This window comes from Chironomus tepperi, unplaced genomic scaffold (genome assembly GCF_022539635.2).
Source record: "Chironomus tepperi strain 1889 unplaced genomic scaffold, CSIRO-AGI_Ctep_v1 contig_445, whole genome shotgun sequence".
Lineage (NCBI taxonomy): Eukaryota > Metazoa > Arthropoda > Insecta > Diptera > Chironomidae > Chironomus > Chironomus tepperi.
In genome coordinates, this window is record NW_027226567.1 from 1,505,633 (window position 1) to 1,526,526 (window position 20,894).

General features: G+C 30.9%; 1 protein-coding gene across 3 annotated transcripts in view; it reads left to right on the forward strand.

Moving 5' to 3' along the window:
* The first annotated feature begins 715 nt into the window (after positions 1-715).
* The window catches only part of LOC139098307 (inactive serine protease scarface-like), a 45,483-nt gene continuing 25,304 nt past the window's right edge, over positions 716-20,894 (forward strand). The window contains exons 1-4 of one of the 3 annotated variants that reach the window (XM_070650449.1): positions 717-997; positions 8,110-8,278; positions 8,579-8,760; positions 14,570-14,734. In XM_070650449.1, coding sequence (XP_070506550.1) covers positions 8,110-8,278; positions 8,579-8,760; positions 14,570-14,734 — 516 coding nt within the window. In that variant the 5' untranslated portion in view covers positions 717-997. Of the gene's footprint in view, positions 998-8,109; positions 8,761-14,569; positions 14,735-20,894 lie in introns of all 3 variants that reach the window. The other 2 variants (XM_070650445.1, XM_070650448.1) reach the window with 2 other exon arrangements.

The following is a 20,894-nucleotide window of genomic DNA, read 5'->3' on the forward strand; positions in this document are numbered from 1 at the left end:
TCAGTGGTTCATTTCTCCAATTTCAATGATATGATACTATTGAAACAGTGCAACGGTTCACCTATTATGACAAAGTGGAATACCAGTTCCAGAGAAATCAGACCCAAGCTCAGACAATCCATGTACCAGATACCAAATGCAACAAAATTAAAGAAATGGTTGAAAACACGCGCCTCAAAATATTCCACCAAACATTTCTATCCAAATCCAAAATAAAAGTAACTTTAAATCCCAAAAACATTTTTTCAACAAAAATTCACCAACAATCCAGTCAGATGCAACTCTCTTTCTCATTCCTCACCTTTTTTCACTCTCAATTTTCCTCTCAATGCACTTCATCAGCTGGCAGATAAACAGAAACATCCGAAAACATTGAACTCAATGTTGAATTTACAAGAGATGCGAGCAACATGCAACAAACTTTTGATTTCATTGAGAAATGACAAAAAGATTTTGAGTCTGCATCGCTGCGTGTTGATGCCTTTAAGATGAACTGAGAAAATAAAATTTTATTTTTGCGCGAGAGAGAAGTCGTGGATACAAAAATTGAGAGTAATGTTGTGTTTTTTTCGCAGTATGATCATTGTTGCTGCTGCCGCACGAGACGGACTCATCTATAAAAGACATAAATTCGCAAGCCTGCGGCTCATTCATCGTGTTGAATTTTAAGCGACATTTGCGTTTATTTTTCTCATTTTAAAGATTAAAATTTTTTTTATTATTTTTCTGTAAAGTGAGTTGAAAAAAATTTCACTTACAAGGAATTTTTGTTAAAGGAAAAAATAAGTTAAATTTTTTGGTGAACTTTTTTTATGGTTGCGTGTGCTAAAAGTGTACGTGCATAACAAGAAGTGACAATTTCCTAAAAAAGGCAAAGTGAAAATTGCACAAAAAAATTTCGTACAAATAAAATTAACATTCAATTAAGTTTTTGGTCGAAAATTTCTGTGATCTTTTTATTTTCTGAGGAAGTGACGAAAATATTTTACAAATCAAAGTAAGCATAACATTTTTGAATATTTAGTTTAATTATTTTTTGTTGGAAAAATTTGTTGGATTGAAGTTTTTATGGAATTAATTGGGATTGTAAGTATGCATTAAGAATGAAGTTAAGAAGTTTAGCTTTAATGGCTTTATAATCTACAAAATTATTCGAATTTTGGAAGGAAAAAAGTTGAATTAAATTTTTAATTTGTTCAAGTGAATGAGTTCAAGTTATACTTTATGATGTTTTAAATTCAAACAAAATACTGAATTAGGATCCAGAACAAACTGAGTAAGATTGCAGAGCATTTTTTGTTAATTTTGAGAATTAATTTTAATTAATAAATTCAGTTATTCTTATTTTTTAAAAGAATTTTAATATTATTTTGATATCAGAAATCGAAGTTGATCCGAATTTTGAATGGAATATTCAACTCGAAACTCGGATTTTGTAAGGCAAAGTTAAATCAAATCAACTTTTTCAAACAAAATTTTCGAGACTCAAATTTAAATTCAAGAAATTTCGAGATTCAAATTTTGTACGAAAAAATTGACTCAAGTTAACTTTTCCTTACAAAATCTGAGTCTCGAGACTAGTTTAATTCAATTTAAAAGTCGAGTTGATTACGAGTTAATAATTAGAAATCCAAATTTTGAAAAATCAGAATTTTCTAAAATTGAAAAGAATTTGTAAATTTTGTGAAAGATCTTTGAATTTATTCAAATGTTTCAAAAATTTTGTGAATTTTACTAATTTTGCCTAATTTTTCAACAATTTGTCAATTGTATTACTGTAAGCAATACTGAAATCTTATATCGTCGAATTTACGTCAATAATTTCAAAAAATGCCCATTTATTCACGAAATACATTTAAAAAAAATCAAATATCTTCAATTTAAAATTTTTAAATCCCATCAAACTCAATTTAAATCCCCAACAACCATAAAACTTCAAACGACTTCTCTAAGTCAATTTAATCCTTTTTAAATTACATATTTTCATGACATGACTTGTCATCATACAAAAAATCCCAAAAAGACCTCATTTTTCAATTCTATGACTAAGATCTAAAAATATAAAAAATATAACTTCAGTTATGTCAAATTATGATTGATAGAAAAAGGATTTAAAAACGCCACAGGACAAATTAATTCGCAAACTTATAATTAACATTCAATTAATATTATTTGTTCGCTATTTGCTAATGGAAGCTCACGAACTTCTAGAAATTACGCTGAGTCATATAAATAATAACATCAGTTCTTCATATCTAAAGTAAATCCATACGTCATTCAATAATTCCACATAATCTCATTGAGAAATATAAATTTTATCCGTCTTACATTAAAATAGGACATAGTCCATAAGAAATTAATAATTCCGATAAATATCAGCAGAAAATAGAACTCATAAATTCCGTAAAGTAAAAGTCAAGTAATTTATGACAAGCATGACTAAATATCCTGGATTATTCGACTTAAAACTCATTCATAATATACTTTTTTTTTCAACCTCCAAAGGCATGTCCACCTAGTTACAGACATTAAATAAATGAGATTTGCAAGAAAGTAAAGAGATGAAATAATTTATGGAACTGAATTGAATTGAATGGAAGCGTTTGGATATTTCTTCATGAATTTAAATGGGCTTTTTTATTGTTTCGCACTGGAAGTGGCTAATTGTTGCCTAATTTATTACAGCATTTCTATATTAGAAAACAATTTAAATGCAAATAAATTTTGAGTGAAGATTTTCTTGAGAATTTTTTGGAGTCGATTGAGGTTTATGAGGTGTTATGTCATGGATGTGAAGTAGTTTTTGATTCCCAGTAAATTCATCCACATTCAGTTAAGTCCATACACTTTATTGACCGTTACATGCAATTCTCACAAGCAATAAATACACAAAAATCAACAAAATACCCTTAAGACTTCCAGTAAACATCAATTTATTTACCAAACAGTAAACACTTCCATTTCTACATTCATTCAATGATTTGTATGACAGACATCATTTTCTGCATAATATAAATCTCAATAAGGTGCCAATGAAATGTGTAGAAAAATCCACAAAAGGTGTGAATGTATTGAGTCATTAGAAAATAGAATAATTTCATTATTCATCACGTAGGAGCATCAGTTTGCTTATAGACAAAAAATAATTAATGCAAACTTGCAGAAATTAATAATATTTTAACGACACATTCAGATCTTGCTTTCAATGCTTATTAGAGATTGGATTTCTTAAAATATCTTCCACCTACGAATTATGAATATTTACTGAATATGATCATATTTGTGAATAGGAAATTCTAAGATTTTTAAATAGTAAGGCCGATGATTCATATGGAGAATCGAGAGCAGTTCTTGTTTAATGACTGAGTAAATGTTAGATCAAGATGATTGGTATTTACGTTATTATTGGGTAGATTCATGTAATTTTTAGACTGTGATTTTGAGTATTTTTCTGCATTGTATTGTTTGAACAGTTTTTGAAGACAATATTTTGAATTATTTTGGATTTAATGACTAAGTCTGAGTGATGCTTAGGTAATTAAAGACAATTGGGGTTTCATGTTTTTCATGTTTACTTAGTGTCTGATTAAATTGGTGCCGACAAGTGTGATTGATGAAGTTGCAATTCAAATCTCATTTGCTTCTACTTCAATTAGTGTCTAGTCTTCTGGACAACATCGCTAGACAGCCTCTGTTCCTTGAGCCCAGAGCTAGAAATCAACTCGAATTTTATATGGAGTTGAGTCGACTTTTTCATACAAAATCCGAGTTCTAGCTCTGCTTAACTCAAAAAACTCAAAATTTCATCTTGTTTTCATCAAAATATAAACAAATTTACACTCCAAACATTCCATAAAAGCCATCAACAATCCACATTCTCCTCACTAAATTCCCATGTCAATATCCTCATCCACATCTGCGACCTCCTCACTTCTTTATCTCAATTTATATATGTTATTTTAAAAATCCTTTTTAAAAAATTAAAACTGTCATCTAGCCGCTCGATCAAAGCAGCTAAAAAGTCTATTAAGTATTGAAATAATAGCGTGGAAGTTAATTACAATTAAATTCTGAGATTAAATTATTGCTCATTAATGGAAAATATCGAATGTAAATGGAATGGAATTATAATAAAAGGTTGACGACAATTTTCAGCTCTATGGAGATGATTTTTTTTTGCATCCATATGTAAAAATACGTAATATTTTTTGCTATTTACTGGCGAAAAATATTACGTCAGTAATTATGAGAATGTAACGAGAAAAAGTAATGAAGATGTAAATTAATTTATGATGTAAAAAAATTAATTGATTTTTTGTTTTTTTGGTCCAGAGCAAAACTGATAAACTGATAAGAAAGTCTTTTAAAGGCATTTAGCAGGTCGTTGTGTAATTGAAATTAATTATTTTGATTATGTAAAGTTTGGTGAAATTTTTGGCTCCAGCAAAGATAGTCTAGTTCAAAGATCACCCAAATGTTACGCAAATGTAAATTCCAATCGAAAATTTTGCTAAGAAATTTTTTAATAATTCATAAAATATTTTTTAATATCTGTCAAAATCATAATGACAAGTTTTACTATCCAAACAGATTAAAAAGTAGCTGTTTATCAAATTTCATATCCAAAAGTCATTAAAATTTTTTAGAGTCATAAAAATTCCATCTTACAAAATTTCGACCCTTGTCATCGCTTTCGTTTAATGATCGTGAATCCTTGCAGACATAAAAATATTTCATAGTCTGTCAACCTGAATATCTCGTCGATAAATGACTCTAGTCGATAAATGACATTTATTTGCCAAATTAGACCCAAAATACCGTTATCATGAACAATATTGTGTCAGTTGTCGCATCCTACATGTGTTTAAATGCTCCAAATAATTTTCAGCATTGCCAATATAATGCATTTCAACATAAATCTTCATATTAAGATTATGTTTTCATTAAAAATGTTTTTTAAAAAATATCGCAAAGAAAAAGTTAAATTCACGCATAAAAAAATCCCAAATAAAAAAAGTTTCTCATTTACATTTATCGTAAAAACAAATCCTGTTTAATCGATGTAAAAAAAAAGGCATAATAATAATTCGATAGCCCTACACAGTCAGGCATAAAGCAGGTTGAAATAAAAAACCAGAAAAAAAACGAGCAAGTTTCTCTGACTTGAAAAGAATTTCATTTCATATTGATGTGGATCAGACACACCACTTTCGGCAATTAATCAAAAACCGTTACTGATAACAGCATGAAACGGTAAATAAAAACTTAATTTTTTTTGGTGCAATGTGAGGTTGACTCTTGAGAGGTTTATGAGAATGTTGCCCATAAAATTCAGGAACGGCATTAAAATTCTTAAAATATAGGTCGCCAAATTCAACAAAATATCCCTAAAAACAGCAATGCATCCTCCAAACCTCAAAGTTATTAGCCCTTGAACTTTTTCTCTCTTCCTTTTCCTCCTTTACATTTCATGCATTTACATACTCGATGCCATATCGCGTACAAAAACATTCATTATTAATACATGAAAATGAAGTTAAACTGAAACAAAACCGCAGCAGTGTTATGTTATTGACCCCTGAAGGGAGGCATTAGTTCAACCTCAATGTTTACACAACCATATTGAAAAGGCGCGCATAATGATGCTCTACCGAAAAGTGTTCATTTTTATTACATAAAAACCTATAAAATATATTTTAATCACGACTTCCATAATGAGTTGATCTTAAAAATCACGAATTTTACTTGCTTTAAATCGCAAAATATTTTTTATAATAAATCGGAAGTTCTTTAATGTTAAATATATTATTGAGGTGCATGACTCATCAATTTTTATAGCTGTATAGCAAAAGCTCATGTTAGTTGACGTTGAAGATTAGCTGCAAATTATAGACAAACATATTCATGTTTAATCATAATTGCTCATGACATGCTTCCACATGTATTGTTTTATAAATAAGGCAAATTACCTTGTTGAGCCTGACTTGATGGTGGCAAAAAGACAACATTAAGTTCAAATTTTTTGCTTATTATAGCTATCGATATTCATCTATTCCAACATGACATTACCATTTGTTTCATCAGCTCAATATTCTCATATAAATTAATATTTTTTTGAACGGTTAGCATCTGCATCAATCGAAATATGATATACATGGTTGAATTATTAAGAAGCGCTTAGAAAAAGTTGTGAAAGAACACATTATGGGCGGATAGTTAATTAAACTTCACAAATTTCCTTATGATTTTTTTTTTGCATTTAATTAATAATTTCATAATGCAGTGTTTTCCTATTTTGATGCAGATTCAAGTTGTTTTGATGAAGAAATTATATATCTGTCGATGTTTAAATTTTTAGAGGTTAAAGAGCCACGTGTTTTCAAATAATTCATTAAAATCTAATCAAAAGCTTGGGTTTTCGCTTCAAAAGTTTGTAGAAACGACTTTTGCCACTTTTTTCTATACAGTTCTTCCTAAATTTGCGTGTATTTACCTTAATTTGAGTCTTTAATCGACGAAAAACTTTTTGAGGTGAGAAAAAAATTTAAATTCAAAATGACCGTTACAAATTTTTGCAACTTTATCCTAAATCATCTTCAAAAACATTCGCATTAGACTTCAATCTAATTCACATCAATAGTTCAAATTACGAAACATATATCAACATAATAGTCCATTAAGACTACCAAAATAAAGCATCAAAATATCAAGAAAGAGTTCATTTATTGCCATCCAAAAATATAATTTCATTTCTGCTCCCATTAAATTTACAATCCATGTTCGACAACTTTAGTCCATTCATCTGCAATCATCTGCATGTTGTGAAAAAATAAAAAATTTCATTAATTATGCATAGTGAAATAGCCAATAAACGACTCTGTGGATGCAAGCTGGACAGTTGAGGGATTAAAATAAATTTTTACTGAACAGCGAAGTCCCAACAGCCTTGATTATTTAATTAAAAAGACAAAAGTTCAAAGGTTGACAATTTCTTATGTCTGATTACGATTTCACTGATCTTCCTCGGAGTATCACCTTGAAATTCTTCAGTCTCAACATCATAAACTGTAACGCACTGATGTTCTGGTTTTTATTTTCATTTTCCTTGTGTCATGTCCGATTTCGCAAATCCGATAATGTGTTGAAGAAGGCTTTATTTTCATGTAAAACGAAAAAGAGATGAAAGGTCAGAAACGACATTACGACAATTGAAAGCGCATCAATTTTTCCATCCATTCGATCGGCCTATTGAAAAGTTCATGGTGTAGTGTCGCACAATTCTGCAATTGCAGGCTTAAAAATAGTAAATTTAATTATATAATGCAACATTTCTTCTCCTTCTCACTTGTTTTTATATTTTATGGTATACAGTGATATTTTAATATGTACTTACATTGTTATGGACATGACGATGAGCCCTTTGACAGGTTTTCTCCTCTTCTTTCTGTTTCTTGTCTTTCAGCTCATTTACCATTTTGTATGCACAATGTTTACAGTATATTTATACAGACAGAAGAATAGTTCGGGCATTTATAGTATAAATGTAATTCACTCTAATGAGATTTCAGTTTATTTGACTGTGCTTTATGTTTTATTATATAAAAGAAACATCTTTAAAGAAAGTTTAGTTTGAAAAGGTTAAATGTCAATAAAAAAAATGCAAGGGTCTTTGTGGATCAAATGATGTTATTATATTTATTGCAATTTCTATGGATTTAACAATGGTTTAACATTATTTGCAAGCATTTCTGTTAAAAAAGACATTTTTGTTTTCTCACATCGGCTTTTTGACTTCCTATTTCTCTTTCTGGGAAGCTTTAATAAATGAAAATTTTAGTCAAAATTGATGATCTTGAGTGAGCAAATAATAATATTAACCTAAAAATTAGTAAAGTTCTAATATAACCTAAAAAAATTAATTTTCCCAAAAAACACGTGGTTTTCAAATCAGCCATTTTCTTCTAAACTTAGCTTTTAAATCTACATTTGAACTGAAACTATCCTAAAAATCATTCAACATCCAACAAATTTTGCTACAAAACAATATAACTATCTCTAATAACCTAAACATGAAATGCTAATAAAAGACATTAATTTATTTAAATCTAGATGAAAGTGCATTTAGTGGCCTTTGTATTAGGCCTCGCAGCAATCACCAGCGCAGATGTTCGTGATATTTTAAATAATCCTCACCAGTCAATCTACACGAATGGAAATTTTGCTGGACAACCATTCACAAAACAACAATATCAACAACAACAGAACGTACAAAATCCTAGTAAGCAGTTTTGGTGGGCAGATACACCATTTTCGCCCTTTTCAAAATCAGATAATGTCAATACACAAAACAGTGGCTGCGGAAGCGGCTGCTTATCACAAAACACTTTACACAATACACAACAACAAGCTCACACAAAACGAAACGATCGATACGTTCACAATCCATTTATGCAAAATGTATTTGCAAGTCAACAACAGTACCAACAACAACAGTCACATTATCAACAACAAAAACAACAGCCACAATCCCAACCACAACAATATTCCAATATTTATGCCCAAATGGCTTCCCTTTCAGGCACACCAAATGAAGTAAATAGCTTGATGACAGACGCAACAGTCAGCCAATCCTTCTCACAGTATCGTCCCGTGCCAAAAACACCATGCTATGGCGCAAGTCAAGTATGTGCACCAAAAAATGCATGCCGTAACGGTTTCATTAGCGAAAGTGACCTCGGATTAGTGCAGAGTCAAGCGAATGTAAGTAAATTTAACATTAAATAATAAATTTTATGATGAGCCTTCTGAATGTTTTTTATGATGCCAATATATTAATTGAATTATAATGAATGAGTGAATTATCATTGGGGAGGGACGATCATGACTTGGATGGAAAAGTGTGGTCTGAAATTACTAAATTAGTATGGACGGCCAGTAATGCCATCAATCATCAAATTTTGAGATTGCAAGTTGTTGTTTTGCAGCACTTTTTAAGATTGAGGCTATTCGGGAGTAAATAAGATTAAAAGGTTGAGATATCATGATGGATATGACCTTCAATTAGAAGGATGACTTTTTAAAAATTGCAGCGATTTTTCGGTTGTTTTTGAGGATCATTAATTTTAGAGTAAACTGACCTCCTTGAACTTTTTGTTCACAGTCATAGAACTTGTTTAAAAATCATCATTCCTTAATTCTCACGGGCAGTTTCATCTTTAAAATCCGGGAATAAGTCTAAAAATAAAATTTGATCATTACATAATATCAATTTTGCTATCCCACCATCCACAACGGACGGTATGAATTTCAATATTCATGAATCTTCCTCGTTTCCTTGATTTGACAAGTTTTTTTGCACATCAAGTGATAATTGATGCACAGCAGGGAATATTAAGAAACATTAGAAAGATTTATGAGCAAAAAAGCTCATCAATCACTATCAGTTTGACTTTTGAGCAATGTGAGGTGTTGTATAAATTACACTTAGGTTTCTGAAAAACCGCGTTTTCTCAAAACCGCGGTTTTGCGGTTTTCCAAAATTTCAAAAACCGCGGTTTTGCGGTTTTTTGCGGTTTTCAATTTTCATACAAATGTATGAAATTTTTAAAAAATTTGTATTTGAAGTTTTATGCATAAAAGTATTAAATCTTTCTATTTTCCTCCATTTTATTTAGATTCAGTTCCAAATTGGTTGATAAAATAGTCAAAAAAATTATTTGTTGTAAAAACTTTTAAAATTAAAGTTGTTCTTACCAGTTTGCAAGATTTTAGTCCAGTTTTTCAAGTTAATAGAAAATTTTAATTTATTTTCAAAATTATCTTCAAAAATTTAAATTTTTTGGATTTAAATGAATTTTTTCCATACAAAGTTCTAAAACTGCGGTTTTTCATTCAAAACCGCGGTTTTTTAAAAACCGCATTTTAGGGTCAAAAAGTGCGGTTTTGCGGTTTTTGGAAAACCGCTTCCAGAAACCCTAATTACACTTGCTGCTGTGTGACTCACTTTATTTGTTTAGAATGTTTTATTGTTTTTTTTTTCGGTGGGAAAAATTTGGGATTTATTGAGGGGATTGTGATGAGGTAATTTAGGAATTTGAGAATGGTTTGGTATGGAAAGGATTAATAATGGCGTCGAGTGGACAAGAATAGGTTAGAAAAGGACATGAGCTTGCCTTTAGCTAGTTATAACGTATTCTTGTCCACTTGGGTATGTAACTGTACCAAGAGTATTACTAAAGTCATCTGAACTTCATAAAAAATTCGCGTCGACTTCGAGTTCTGATTATTTGTCACTAGTTTGGTGCTAACTTGCCTAAATAATTCATTAAAAACCCATAAAATGCATCATCCTGTTCAAGCGCCGATCCTAACCAAAAAGTCATCAATAAGAATCAAAACTAGTCACCAAAACATTCCCGGCAATAAAATAAACAGCTCATGGCGCTTATTGTCTTTAAATCCTGGACATAATCATAAATAAGCTCAACATTCACGTTTTATTGGCGTTTTATTGATGCCTTTTTCGTCTTTCAACATTTCTGGAATTAAATTCTTTTTTTGTCACTCAATATTTAAAGAAAATCCGGGATAGTTCACACAAACTTCAAGTTCATAGTTCCTTTTGTTTTGATTCTAAAATTAGTTTATAAAATATTCAACGAAATAGAATTTTTGTTTACGATTTTCTAAAAGATAATAAGAAGTATATAGATAGAAATATTTTACGACGTCATTAATTATCATGTTGGTCTATGGAAATTGCCGTGTTTATTATTATCGATAGACAAACTCGTCATATGCCAAAATAGAATCCTGTTATTGATCTATGCTAATTTGTTGATGCTGACTAGGCAGTATTTTTTAAGCAAATAAACATGACCTAGGCTAGACAAAATATTATTGGATGTTTTTGAGTATTTATCACCTGAGAATATCTAACTTTTAGCATCAATATTTTGAAGCTATTAAAATGTTTGTTATTCATCCGGAATCTATTGATTCTGAGAATTTATAGCATGCTTGTAAACAGTTAGTTGAATGACATAACAGCCCACATCCTGAGCATTTGAAAAAAAATCCACATTCATAACTTTTATATAATTTTATTCAGTCATTTTTTAAAGGAAATTGTAAATTTTTCCAATAAATCACACAAAAAAAGTAATCGACGATGATTGCACAGTTAGTAATAATTCGGAAGCATCTAACTCGAGGCGTATAATCACCTTTATATCGGTACCCGATCATTACAATAACCATGACGACGCGTGCTGTGCAATACACAACATCATCTACCTTAAAAACACAGAGAAAAAATATTCCGCGATGCTTCATTTCAAATGCACATAAATGAACGCTGAATTGCAAATAGACTTTTCGATTGCCATTAAATAAGATAAACTTTATAAGAGCGAGCAAAAAAAAAACAAAAAGTGAAATATCAAATGAACTAGCTGGCACCACTCACCTACTCTCTAGAGATATCGATTGCGTGATGTACACGATATTGAAAGTAAGCAGCTAGTCAAGAAAGCAGCAAAAAAAAACTTATTCACGTGAATACGATGAAAAGTGCTTAATTGAATATTACTGTTCATTTATAGTCATTTTCAAATGTTTTACAATTAATCTTTTGAGAATGGAATGGAACCGAAAACAAAAAAATAACAAGCGAATCACATAACATGACATGATATCTGATGATCTCTGTTGTAGACAATTTACAATTTTTTCTTGCAAAAAAAAATAAGTATAAATAATTTGTAGGCATTGCATGGACTTTGAGTGGTGTAAAATGTCAAGATGCAGATATTCGGAATATTTTTTTTATTTGTTGCTTGATGGGGGGAACGGATGATGACAATTAAAGAAGATTATGGCTGGTTCGGATTGCTTTGAGTAGATTTTTGAGGATGCTTTTTATGGCGATTTTTATTGGCGTTTTAGCATCAATGTTTGTTTAGGATCTGTCGAGTATTTATGATGTGATCGTGTCTTTTGCTGTTTACTGTGTTTGGAAGTGATTTAGAATGAAGATTCTAAAGCTTACGTACAGAAATAAATACCAAAAATCACTCAATATTTCCAGTTCTCAATTCACATCCAAGCTACTTCCATCTGTCAAAATCAAAACATCAAAAAAAGCAAACATTCAGACTGCCTACATCTATTTATACTTCGTCTCATAAATCTCGTCAAAAACCAATCATACATGATATTTAAACTTCTATATTTATCACCATGACAAGCATTTTAGACTTTAATTTATGCACAAATGTGAACATAAAAAAAACTTCACGATGCAACACATGTTTTTGTAGGCAATCAAGCATACTGTATTGATGCGCTATTGTTTGCATCATTAGTTGTTTCCAATGTGACTGTTTTTTTTTCTCACTTAAATTTATTGTCTGTCTCGCTTTATGTCCGTCTCTGTCGTCTGCTTCATATATTTTAAACGTCTTTTTTTTTGGATGTCAAGATCACATTTTTTTTTTTTTCGGTGGTTTCAAGCATCATCTTTTGTATTGTTTTGATGTCTGTGCAGGCACATTTTCACGAGATGATTGCTGTTATTATTATTATTAATACCAGTTTTTCGCAACAGATCGGTTACGTAATTGCGATAAAAATTTATTTTTTAATACGATTGCTTATTTTGTGTTTCTCCAATTGAACATCAATCGAATTGTTTATTATTGAGTGGAATTCCAAAGCGTTGAACAAACAGATCCGCTCTGTTCACGCATTGAAGTTCTTTGAATTGGTTTAGAAGAGTCAGTGTTTGTAATAGCGTAATTTGGATATATGCTGGTAGTTATTTGGGTTTTTTGGATTATTGGCTTGCTGTATGTTTTGAGTTCTTAATTGTTTAGTTATTTACTAAGGCACACATTGCAGCACATAGACAATAGCAGGCTTTATTCTTCAGAGCCTTGTCTCAGTTCATAGGCTCATTAATGTTCCCATTCTTACCAACTTTTAGCTTAAGGTTGCGTTTTGAGTCAATTTTGAAGTTCCAAAACAGACTGAACTTCTCATTTGTAACAAGGGATTTTCAGCTATGTACAATACATAATATTCAAATCTTAAATGTACATTACATCAATAAGCGCCTTAAATTCAATCTATTAAGCTTATCTTCAATCATTTCAAGCTATTTTAAACCAAATTATATCCACAATAGTCTAGAAAATACCACTCAAATCCAATTATAAATCAATAATAGATTTGTAAATTCCAATAACTCAATAGATTCTCAATTATAATTATACCAAGAATTCGCAAACATCTCGAAATACCTTACAAGCATAATTAATGATGTACCTTAAAATATTTGTTGTAAAGGTTTCTTGGAACTCATGAATAATAATATTCTTATTCACGGTCTACAAAGTTAAAAGCATGTGGATAACGAGAAAAGATTATTGTTGTTATTAATAATTATGTAATTTAATTCATGACTTTATTTTTGAGTCTTTGACTTTATGACTTTTTTTACTTCTTCTTCCTCTTCAATCTTTCTGGGATTTATTTGTTGAAAAAGATTTTTTTCTTGCTTGAAATGAATGTGGAAATGTATGGGAAGTTGGGAAATTGAGTTTGAAGCGCAGTTCAAGTTTTAAGGCTTATTTGTGATCCTGAAGCTCAAAATCTTTGCCTTTGTGTGAGAATCTAAGGCTATTGCTGAGATAAATCACAATAAAGCCATGAAAAATGACAAAAAGGGCTGAATTCCTTCCAAAATTCCATAAATCACTACAGCATCTCCAACAAAACACTGCACCGCACGAGACCAAAAAACCATTGATCCCGGAAAAAAATAATTTTTAAAAAATTGAGAATATTTATCGTTGTCATGCATGCAAAATTATTTTGATGGCTATCAATTTATTAAATTTCAATCACATCGTGTAATGTAATTCGATAAATACCTCCAACATTATTTCTTCGTATCATGCTCATGGAGTGTGCTGTAATGAAAATTGCTATTGAGTTGGTGTAAATTATGAAAGAAAAATTAATGTTGTTGTTATTGGAGACGACATGAGTGAGGAGAAAATTACGAAAAATCGAACTGTAGAATTAATTGAATGTCATACATGATGTTAAGTTGATTGGGGAACTGATTATGACATTTTTGGGTTTAAATTGTGGAAATTGCTGTGAATTTTGGGAGATTTGTAGCAATTTTTAGGATGTTGCAAAATTTGAGGCTTATTTCTCATTAGTCTGAACATTCTAAAAATTAATCAATTGACCTGGATATTAAGCATCACAATTTAAGATTTTAAAACACTTATCTCATTATTCTAATCTTTTTAACATGGAAGATTCAACTTTAAAGGCAAGTTAGTCTTAAAATTCATTCAAAACTGTTGAATCTTCCATGTCCATTCATAATATTCCTACTATTTTTGGTTACTCAATATCAACAAAATTTCTATTCAAAATTATTTTTCCTTCTTTCTTTTCTTTTCAAAATTCAAAATTTTATACCTTAATCATCATTATTATCATAAAATTTTCATCATCGGCACCTGAAATCATTCATCGTCCGATAATTCAGAACTGTGATAACGAATTAGAAGCATGTTGTAATATTCAACCAAATGAACGTCACTACGATCAACCAACACCATGTTCTGAACCAAATTCGGCTTGTGTGTCAGCAAAACACTGCTTCAATGGCTACATCGATCAATCAGCTGAAGAAAAAGCCATTCAGAGTCCGGTAAGTTGAGACATTAAACCAGTTTTTATTTGCATTTCATCATTTATTGACGAACATTTTATTGCTGCTTTATTTGGGATTTATGGAATTATTTTGGGTGACATTCTGGGATAATCGTGATTTGAAAAAGTTTTGCATTGAAATTTCAGACAAAAGTGCCAAAATTCTATAAAATGCAATAAAAACATGTCCATACGCAATGCTCCAAATCCACTAACAAGTTAAAAGACATAAAATCGTGAATTTCCTCATTTTGCGTGATTAATGTCTTAAAATGTAACAACATCGAGTCGTAAAAAAATTGTCATATCCAATGACATTTTTTTCACCCATTAATATCGCCTATAAATGCGTAATGGATGCATATTGGAGATGTGTAAACAACACATTATGATAACAATAGTCGTTAGTTTGCAATAATGATAAATGAGGTCCATTAATCGAATCGGAGTTTGAAGGAACGTTTAGTCATCAATAATTCAAAAAAAGCAGCGTCTGTGAACTTTTTGCTACATTGTTGTAACATTTTTATTTCAATTTACATCAAAAACGGTTTTTTAGCCAGCAATTAAGTAATTTAATGCCTTATTGCACTAGCTATGAGTCTTTTTCTTTCATGCCCTCAAGGCGAATGTCTTGTTAGTTCAGTAGGCCACCAAAAAAACGAATATCCAACAACATTTAATCAGTAATCGTACATCTTCATCATCCATCACAATCTTAATAAATCGACTTGATGTCGTAAAATGTAAGAAACATAAAAATGTATGAGCTTGATGTCTATGCGGCATATACAGTAAGCTAAACATCGACAGTAAAAAGGGGAAAAAAGATTGAAACAAAAGATTTTCGTCGTTTACCGGTCAGCACCAATCAATCAAATTGAAATATTGCAGTTTTAATGGATTTTTGTGTTCGGTATGAGGATTGTTATGGAGATGAAGTCTGGATGTGACAGAAAGATTGGATAGTTATAAGTTAGATAATGATTTTTAGGTTAGGATCCTCAAACTAGGTTGAATCATTATTTTTAATGAATTTTTTGATTAATTGTTATTAATTTTTTGTTGATAAACATGAATATGATCAATTCAAATGTGTAGCTTGAGATCTGTAAAGTTGGAAGGGTTGCTAGTGTATACTTCCTTGAATAATGAATATATGGACCTATAAGCGCATATAGAGACTATCTAAAGTTGAGTTTATCCTTTAAACTCTTCTGTAACTTCAGAATATCAAAGAATCTGCTATAATGTAGCAATGTCTAGATAATACTGCTTAGGACACCCAACCAAATTGCCTCAAATGACTTATTTCTTACAAATCCACATACCTTCCTACTTCTCATCACTTCAATACCACATCAATAAACCACCAAAAATAATTTAAACCACTTAAGAGCCAAATTAATGATGTGAAGACAATAAACAATATCACACAATGAATCTATTCACGCAACGGATTATTTTTTCAATTAACAAAAATCGCAGGCATTTACATTGTTGCAGGCAATATGTCCAAAGTTATTTACAGTCTGAGAAGTAATTAGTTGTCAATTCTTTCGCCTCATTACACTCGAATCGTCGCTCATTTTCCACGCTTCGATCGCTAAATGCTTTAAATAATCTTCAATGAAATTGTAAATTAGCATATGGAAGTGCTTAAGGTTACAAACACTCAAAAAAAATTAATGTTCCTTCTAACAACATGTCTCTTTTTTTAATTTTTATTGTCTTATTATTACAATTTTTTTATTGCTATTAAATTATTATTATGTGATGGAATTTCGGTCTCATTATTGGATTATAGAGGAAGTTGATGACACGTCAATGTTTAGATTGATAGATGCGAGAGATTTATGGCGATGGTTGAAGATGTTGTCTTTAAATTAATGACTTGACGCTTTTAATTCAGTAATTCCTTCAGGAATGTGTCTATAGGCAATAAATTTTATATGAAGTGCCTTCAGCATTGTCTAGGTCTCATTAGTTATGGTTCTTGAGCAATTCTTAATGGGACTAGAAAGGCTTTTGTGCTTTTGTTTTGTGGAGGCAATTAATTCGGATTTAATGGACCTTCTAAAGCAGTATAAGATGTCAATCACATCAGGAACTATCTTGATTCTCATCAATTAACTGCCAAAGTCAATATTTTGACTCATTCAATCTAAAATTCCGCATTTTACCTCTAAAATTGCCATAATTAAAAAAAACACCAGCTTCATTCATAATTTCTCACTTACTAACTTAATATCCAACAACATCAACTTCCAATCATCAAAATGACTTAATTGAAGCACGAACTTGAATGCATTTCTAAGAAGACCGATCAAAAAAAACTTCCCCATTATTGTCAATTATGAAATTAAAATTATTCATTGCTTACCTCATCTCTTTCCTTTTAATTCCCGTCCACGATTCACGATTGCGTGACACATGAAGATTTTCATTAAACCTTTTTTTTGCGATGGAATCAATTTTCCATTTTTTAATGTAATCATCGTAATTGAAATAATAAAAGTGAGAAGAGTTTGTTGGACATAAAGACAAATTGACCGGCAGTTGCGTTTAATAAAAAATTAGCAGTCAGTGTTAACAAATTGTCAACCTTCAGTTGGGTAATCGAGTAAGACCTTCTTAATGAGACTCTTAGTCAGCTGACTGTTTCAATTGGATGTTGATTCAGTGTTTTAAGAAGTTGATTTTATAGATTGTAGCTTGTTGATGCTCAGTGCAATTAAAGAGCTACAATGGAGTGTAATGGATATTTGTGGAGGCACAGAGGTCGATAATACAGCGTAGGGCAAGCAAGGCGTCAATTCAGAGCTGAATTTGTGTTCGAAACTGGTCTTAAGCTAGCATATCATCAGTTCTATGTGAGCTTAATTGTATTTCCATCATTAGGGTTCGATTTAGAAAATATTAAGCTCTATTATGCCAATTGTCCTTTTATCAAGCTATCCAACCTTCAATTTATAGCACTTAAGCAGCCCTCGAATTTACAGTAGCAAGAAAAACTTCCCATGTTCTAAAAAATCACCGAAATTACTCACAACTCAAATGAAGAATTCAATGACCTTACGTAATAAACTCTCAGTTGCTACCTTAGCACACATAACATGACAATTTATTTAATGGAGAACTTTCAACCTCCTTCATCTTCTTTTTCTTCTCCTTAGTGACTGGTGTGTCAACATCGATAAAAATTGTTATGATGATCCCAATCTCAATGCTTATTAAAAATGTGCATAAGACTTCTCACTTTCATTGCTGATGCTGAATAGCGTAAAATTGCATATTTCGGTCACTTGAATATAACGAAACAAAAGGAGACTCGACGATCTAGTGAAAGTTTTTTATTTTATTTTTCGCCTGCCTTTGCACTCACTGCCTGATCTCATTTTGTGGGTACTCAATTTCTTTGTTATGTATACATACACATATCTTTCTCTCTATATAAATATATGTATGAGCAACAGGCAAGCATGATGATAAAAAGAATTATGAAGATTGCGCAATTTTACTCGCTCTTCTTTCTCCTCCTTCTCATTTCTTTTATAGTCGATGGCTGTACTGAAAAGAGATAATATTTAAGCTTTTATTGTGGAACATTATGTTTTGGCAAAGAAGTGAAATATGTAAATGAAAATAGTGTTATGAATACTATGAGACTCATTATTCTTGGCCTTTTTTGTGGTGCTGTTTTGAGTGCTTTTGTGGATATGAAAGGAATTGAGTGAAATTATTTGTTTTGATGTTTTTAAATTGATTAAATTATTGGGGATTGGTAGCCTAAAGAGAAGTGGATGAGTAGATATCGAGGCTGTAAACTGGGCACGTCTTGGTGATACAGTTAGGCTACCTCCAAGTCATTTTAGCGTTTGCCATCAACATGGCGTCAAATTCATCCAGGACCACTAATCTGTGGACATTTGTGACACGTGTCAACCTCAAAATACAAAATTCTAGACTCATCAAGCTTCCATTGACCTCTAAATTCCCTAAACAAAAGAGTCACCTTACCAACTCATATCTTATACAATCCAACAACCTCAAAATCCATCAAAGACATCAAAAAAGCCGAAAAAAAAAATAATTTTTCAACCAAAAAAATCTCATCGCCACCCAGCTCAACATAGTATTTATGTTATTAACTCTAATCATACTCATCTTAATTCCATTTCACATAATAATTTTCATACCGTCTTAATTAAATTCGTATTTCATCTTCGCACTTGTGTCATTGATGTAAACTTTGTAGCTCTTCAATCTGATTTCATGAGACAGACTTAAAATAAATAATTTTTGTGTCTTCAAGGTGGACATAGAGTACAATTAATGATTATAGTGGTGCAAAAAAGTGAATTTAAAGTCATGATCGACAGTAGCAAAACTGACAGCCATAAAATGATCATGAATTACCATACACGATGTATTTAATATAGTTGACAACTCTATCTTGCTATATAAATCTTCTTTTATTGCCATATTTGCCTAGTTTAGCAATTTGCCATAAATTATTAGCAATTGATTGTGGATGTCATGACGTTTAGATTTTGAGGCTAGTTTTTATGCGAAGTGCTGATTCGTGATGCATGGAGTTTGAGGGAGAATTTATGGGCAGTAGGAAATAAGCTTGATTACGTCAGATCTGTTTAAGTGATGAGTATTCTAAGATTTACGGCTATGTAGTCGTAAATTCAGGGAAATCGATTTAAAATTAGCATGCTTATCATTATTCAGGATCAAAAAAGTGGGAGGGCAAGTCTGTGCTAAAGATCAAATGATTCCCAGTCAATATCCTCATTCTAGCTTCTATTGCATATTTTATAGAACCATAAATCATCAATAGTAATCAACACGCTGTAAATGAGTAAAATTTTATTAATTTTATTACCTATTTAATAGCTAATTAAATTTCTCGTATGATTAATCTTTAACATGGGTTCATATTAGCGTTAGAACAGATGTATGCAAATTATAATGTTTTAATTACACCTTTCCTGGCCTCCTGCTGACTTCCTTATAAATTTTTAATGCACAAATATCAATTAATATTGGAGAATTTTCAACAGCAGAGCTTCCTATAAATTACAAATAAATCTTACGAAATAAATCATCAATTAAGCATGTCACATATCGAAGTTGCATTTTGTCTTTAAAATAATGTATGTAATCAGCTTAAAACTTGTTATTCATATGTGTCTCTTTCTCGTACATATAAAATTGTTCATCGATACATCATTGTGCATTTATAGCAAAAGCTACAAGCTGAAAAAATTACGAAATTGCATCCTACGAAATAGCTCAACTATGAAGATTCCAATAATAAATTATGTAAATTATGGTCGATTTCTTCTATTTTTCTGAATGAATTCTGCTCGTATTTCACATACACACTTCTGCTCTTTGTTTTAACGCTATGTGGCGCCTCACATGACTGATCATCGATCGACCGTCTTAATTTATACGATTATGATGAGGATCATAGCAAATGTTACTGTAATTGCAGCTTCAGATACTTTTTTCGTAATATTTTGTGTATATTGATGATGTGCTTACTATGTGTATTTATACGGTTGTTACCTTAATTTAAATTTTTAATTTTTTATGCAGGCATTTAAAGTTGAGAGGTTCATGAAATGATATTTCGCATATGTTAAAGATTTGAGCGTATTTTGTGGAATGTGCTATTGACAGAATGTAAGATTAATTATTTCAAGGTGCAATCATTTATCACGTTCGATAGGGACTTGATTGATTAAGTCAAGGGAGATTCCGGAGATTCTCAGCTGTCAATGGTGATGCCTGTCAATATAGAATTCCTAGAAGTGGTTTAGTGTGTACTTGTGACGACAAGCACAAGTACTAAGCACTCAGGATTAAAACCAGTATTTGAACTTACTATATTGCATGAAAATGAAGTATATAGCACAAATTATAGCTGCCAATTCAAAAACGACTAGTTATGTCTCTAAATTGTCAGATACTGGTGCATAATCAAAAAATAACCAAATTAGTGATTGAGTAATTGAGCAAGTATCAATATCAAATCAATATCGATTCAAATTGTATATTGACTCCAGCCAACTCGACTTAACCTAGCATAGTTATTAAAAATAACCTTTACCTGAAAATCATTCAGATCCAGAACATTAATT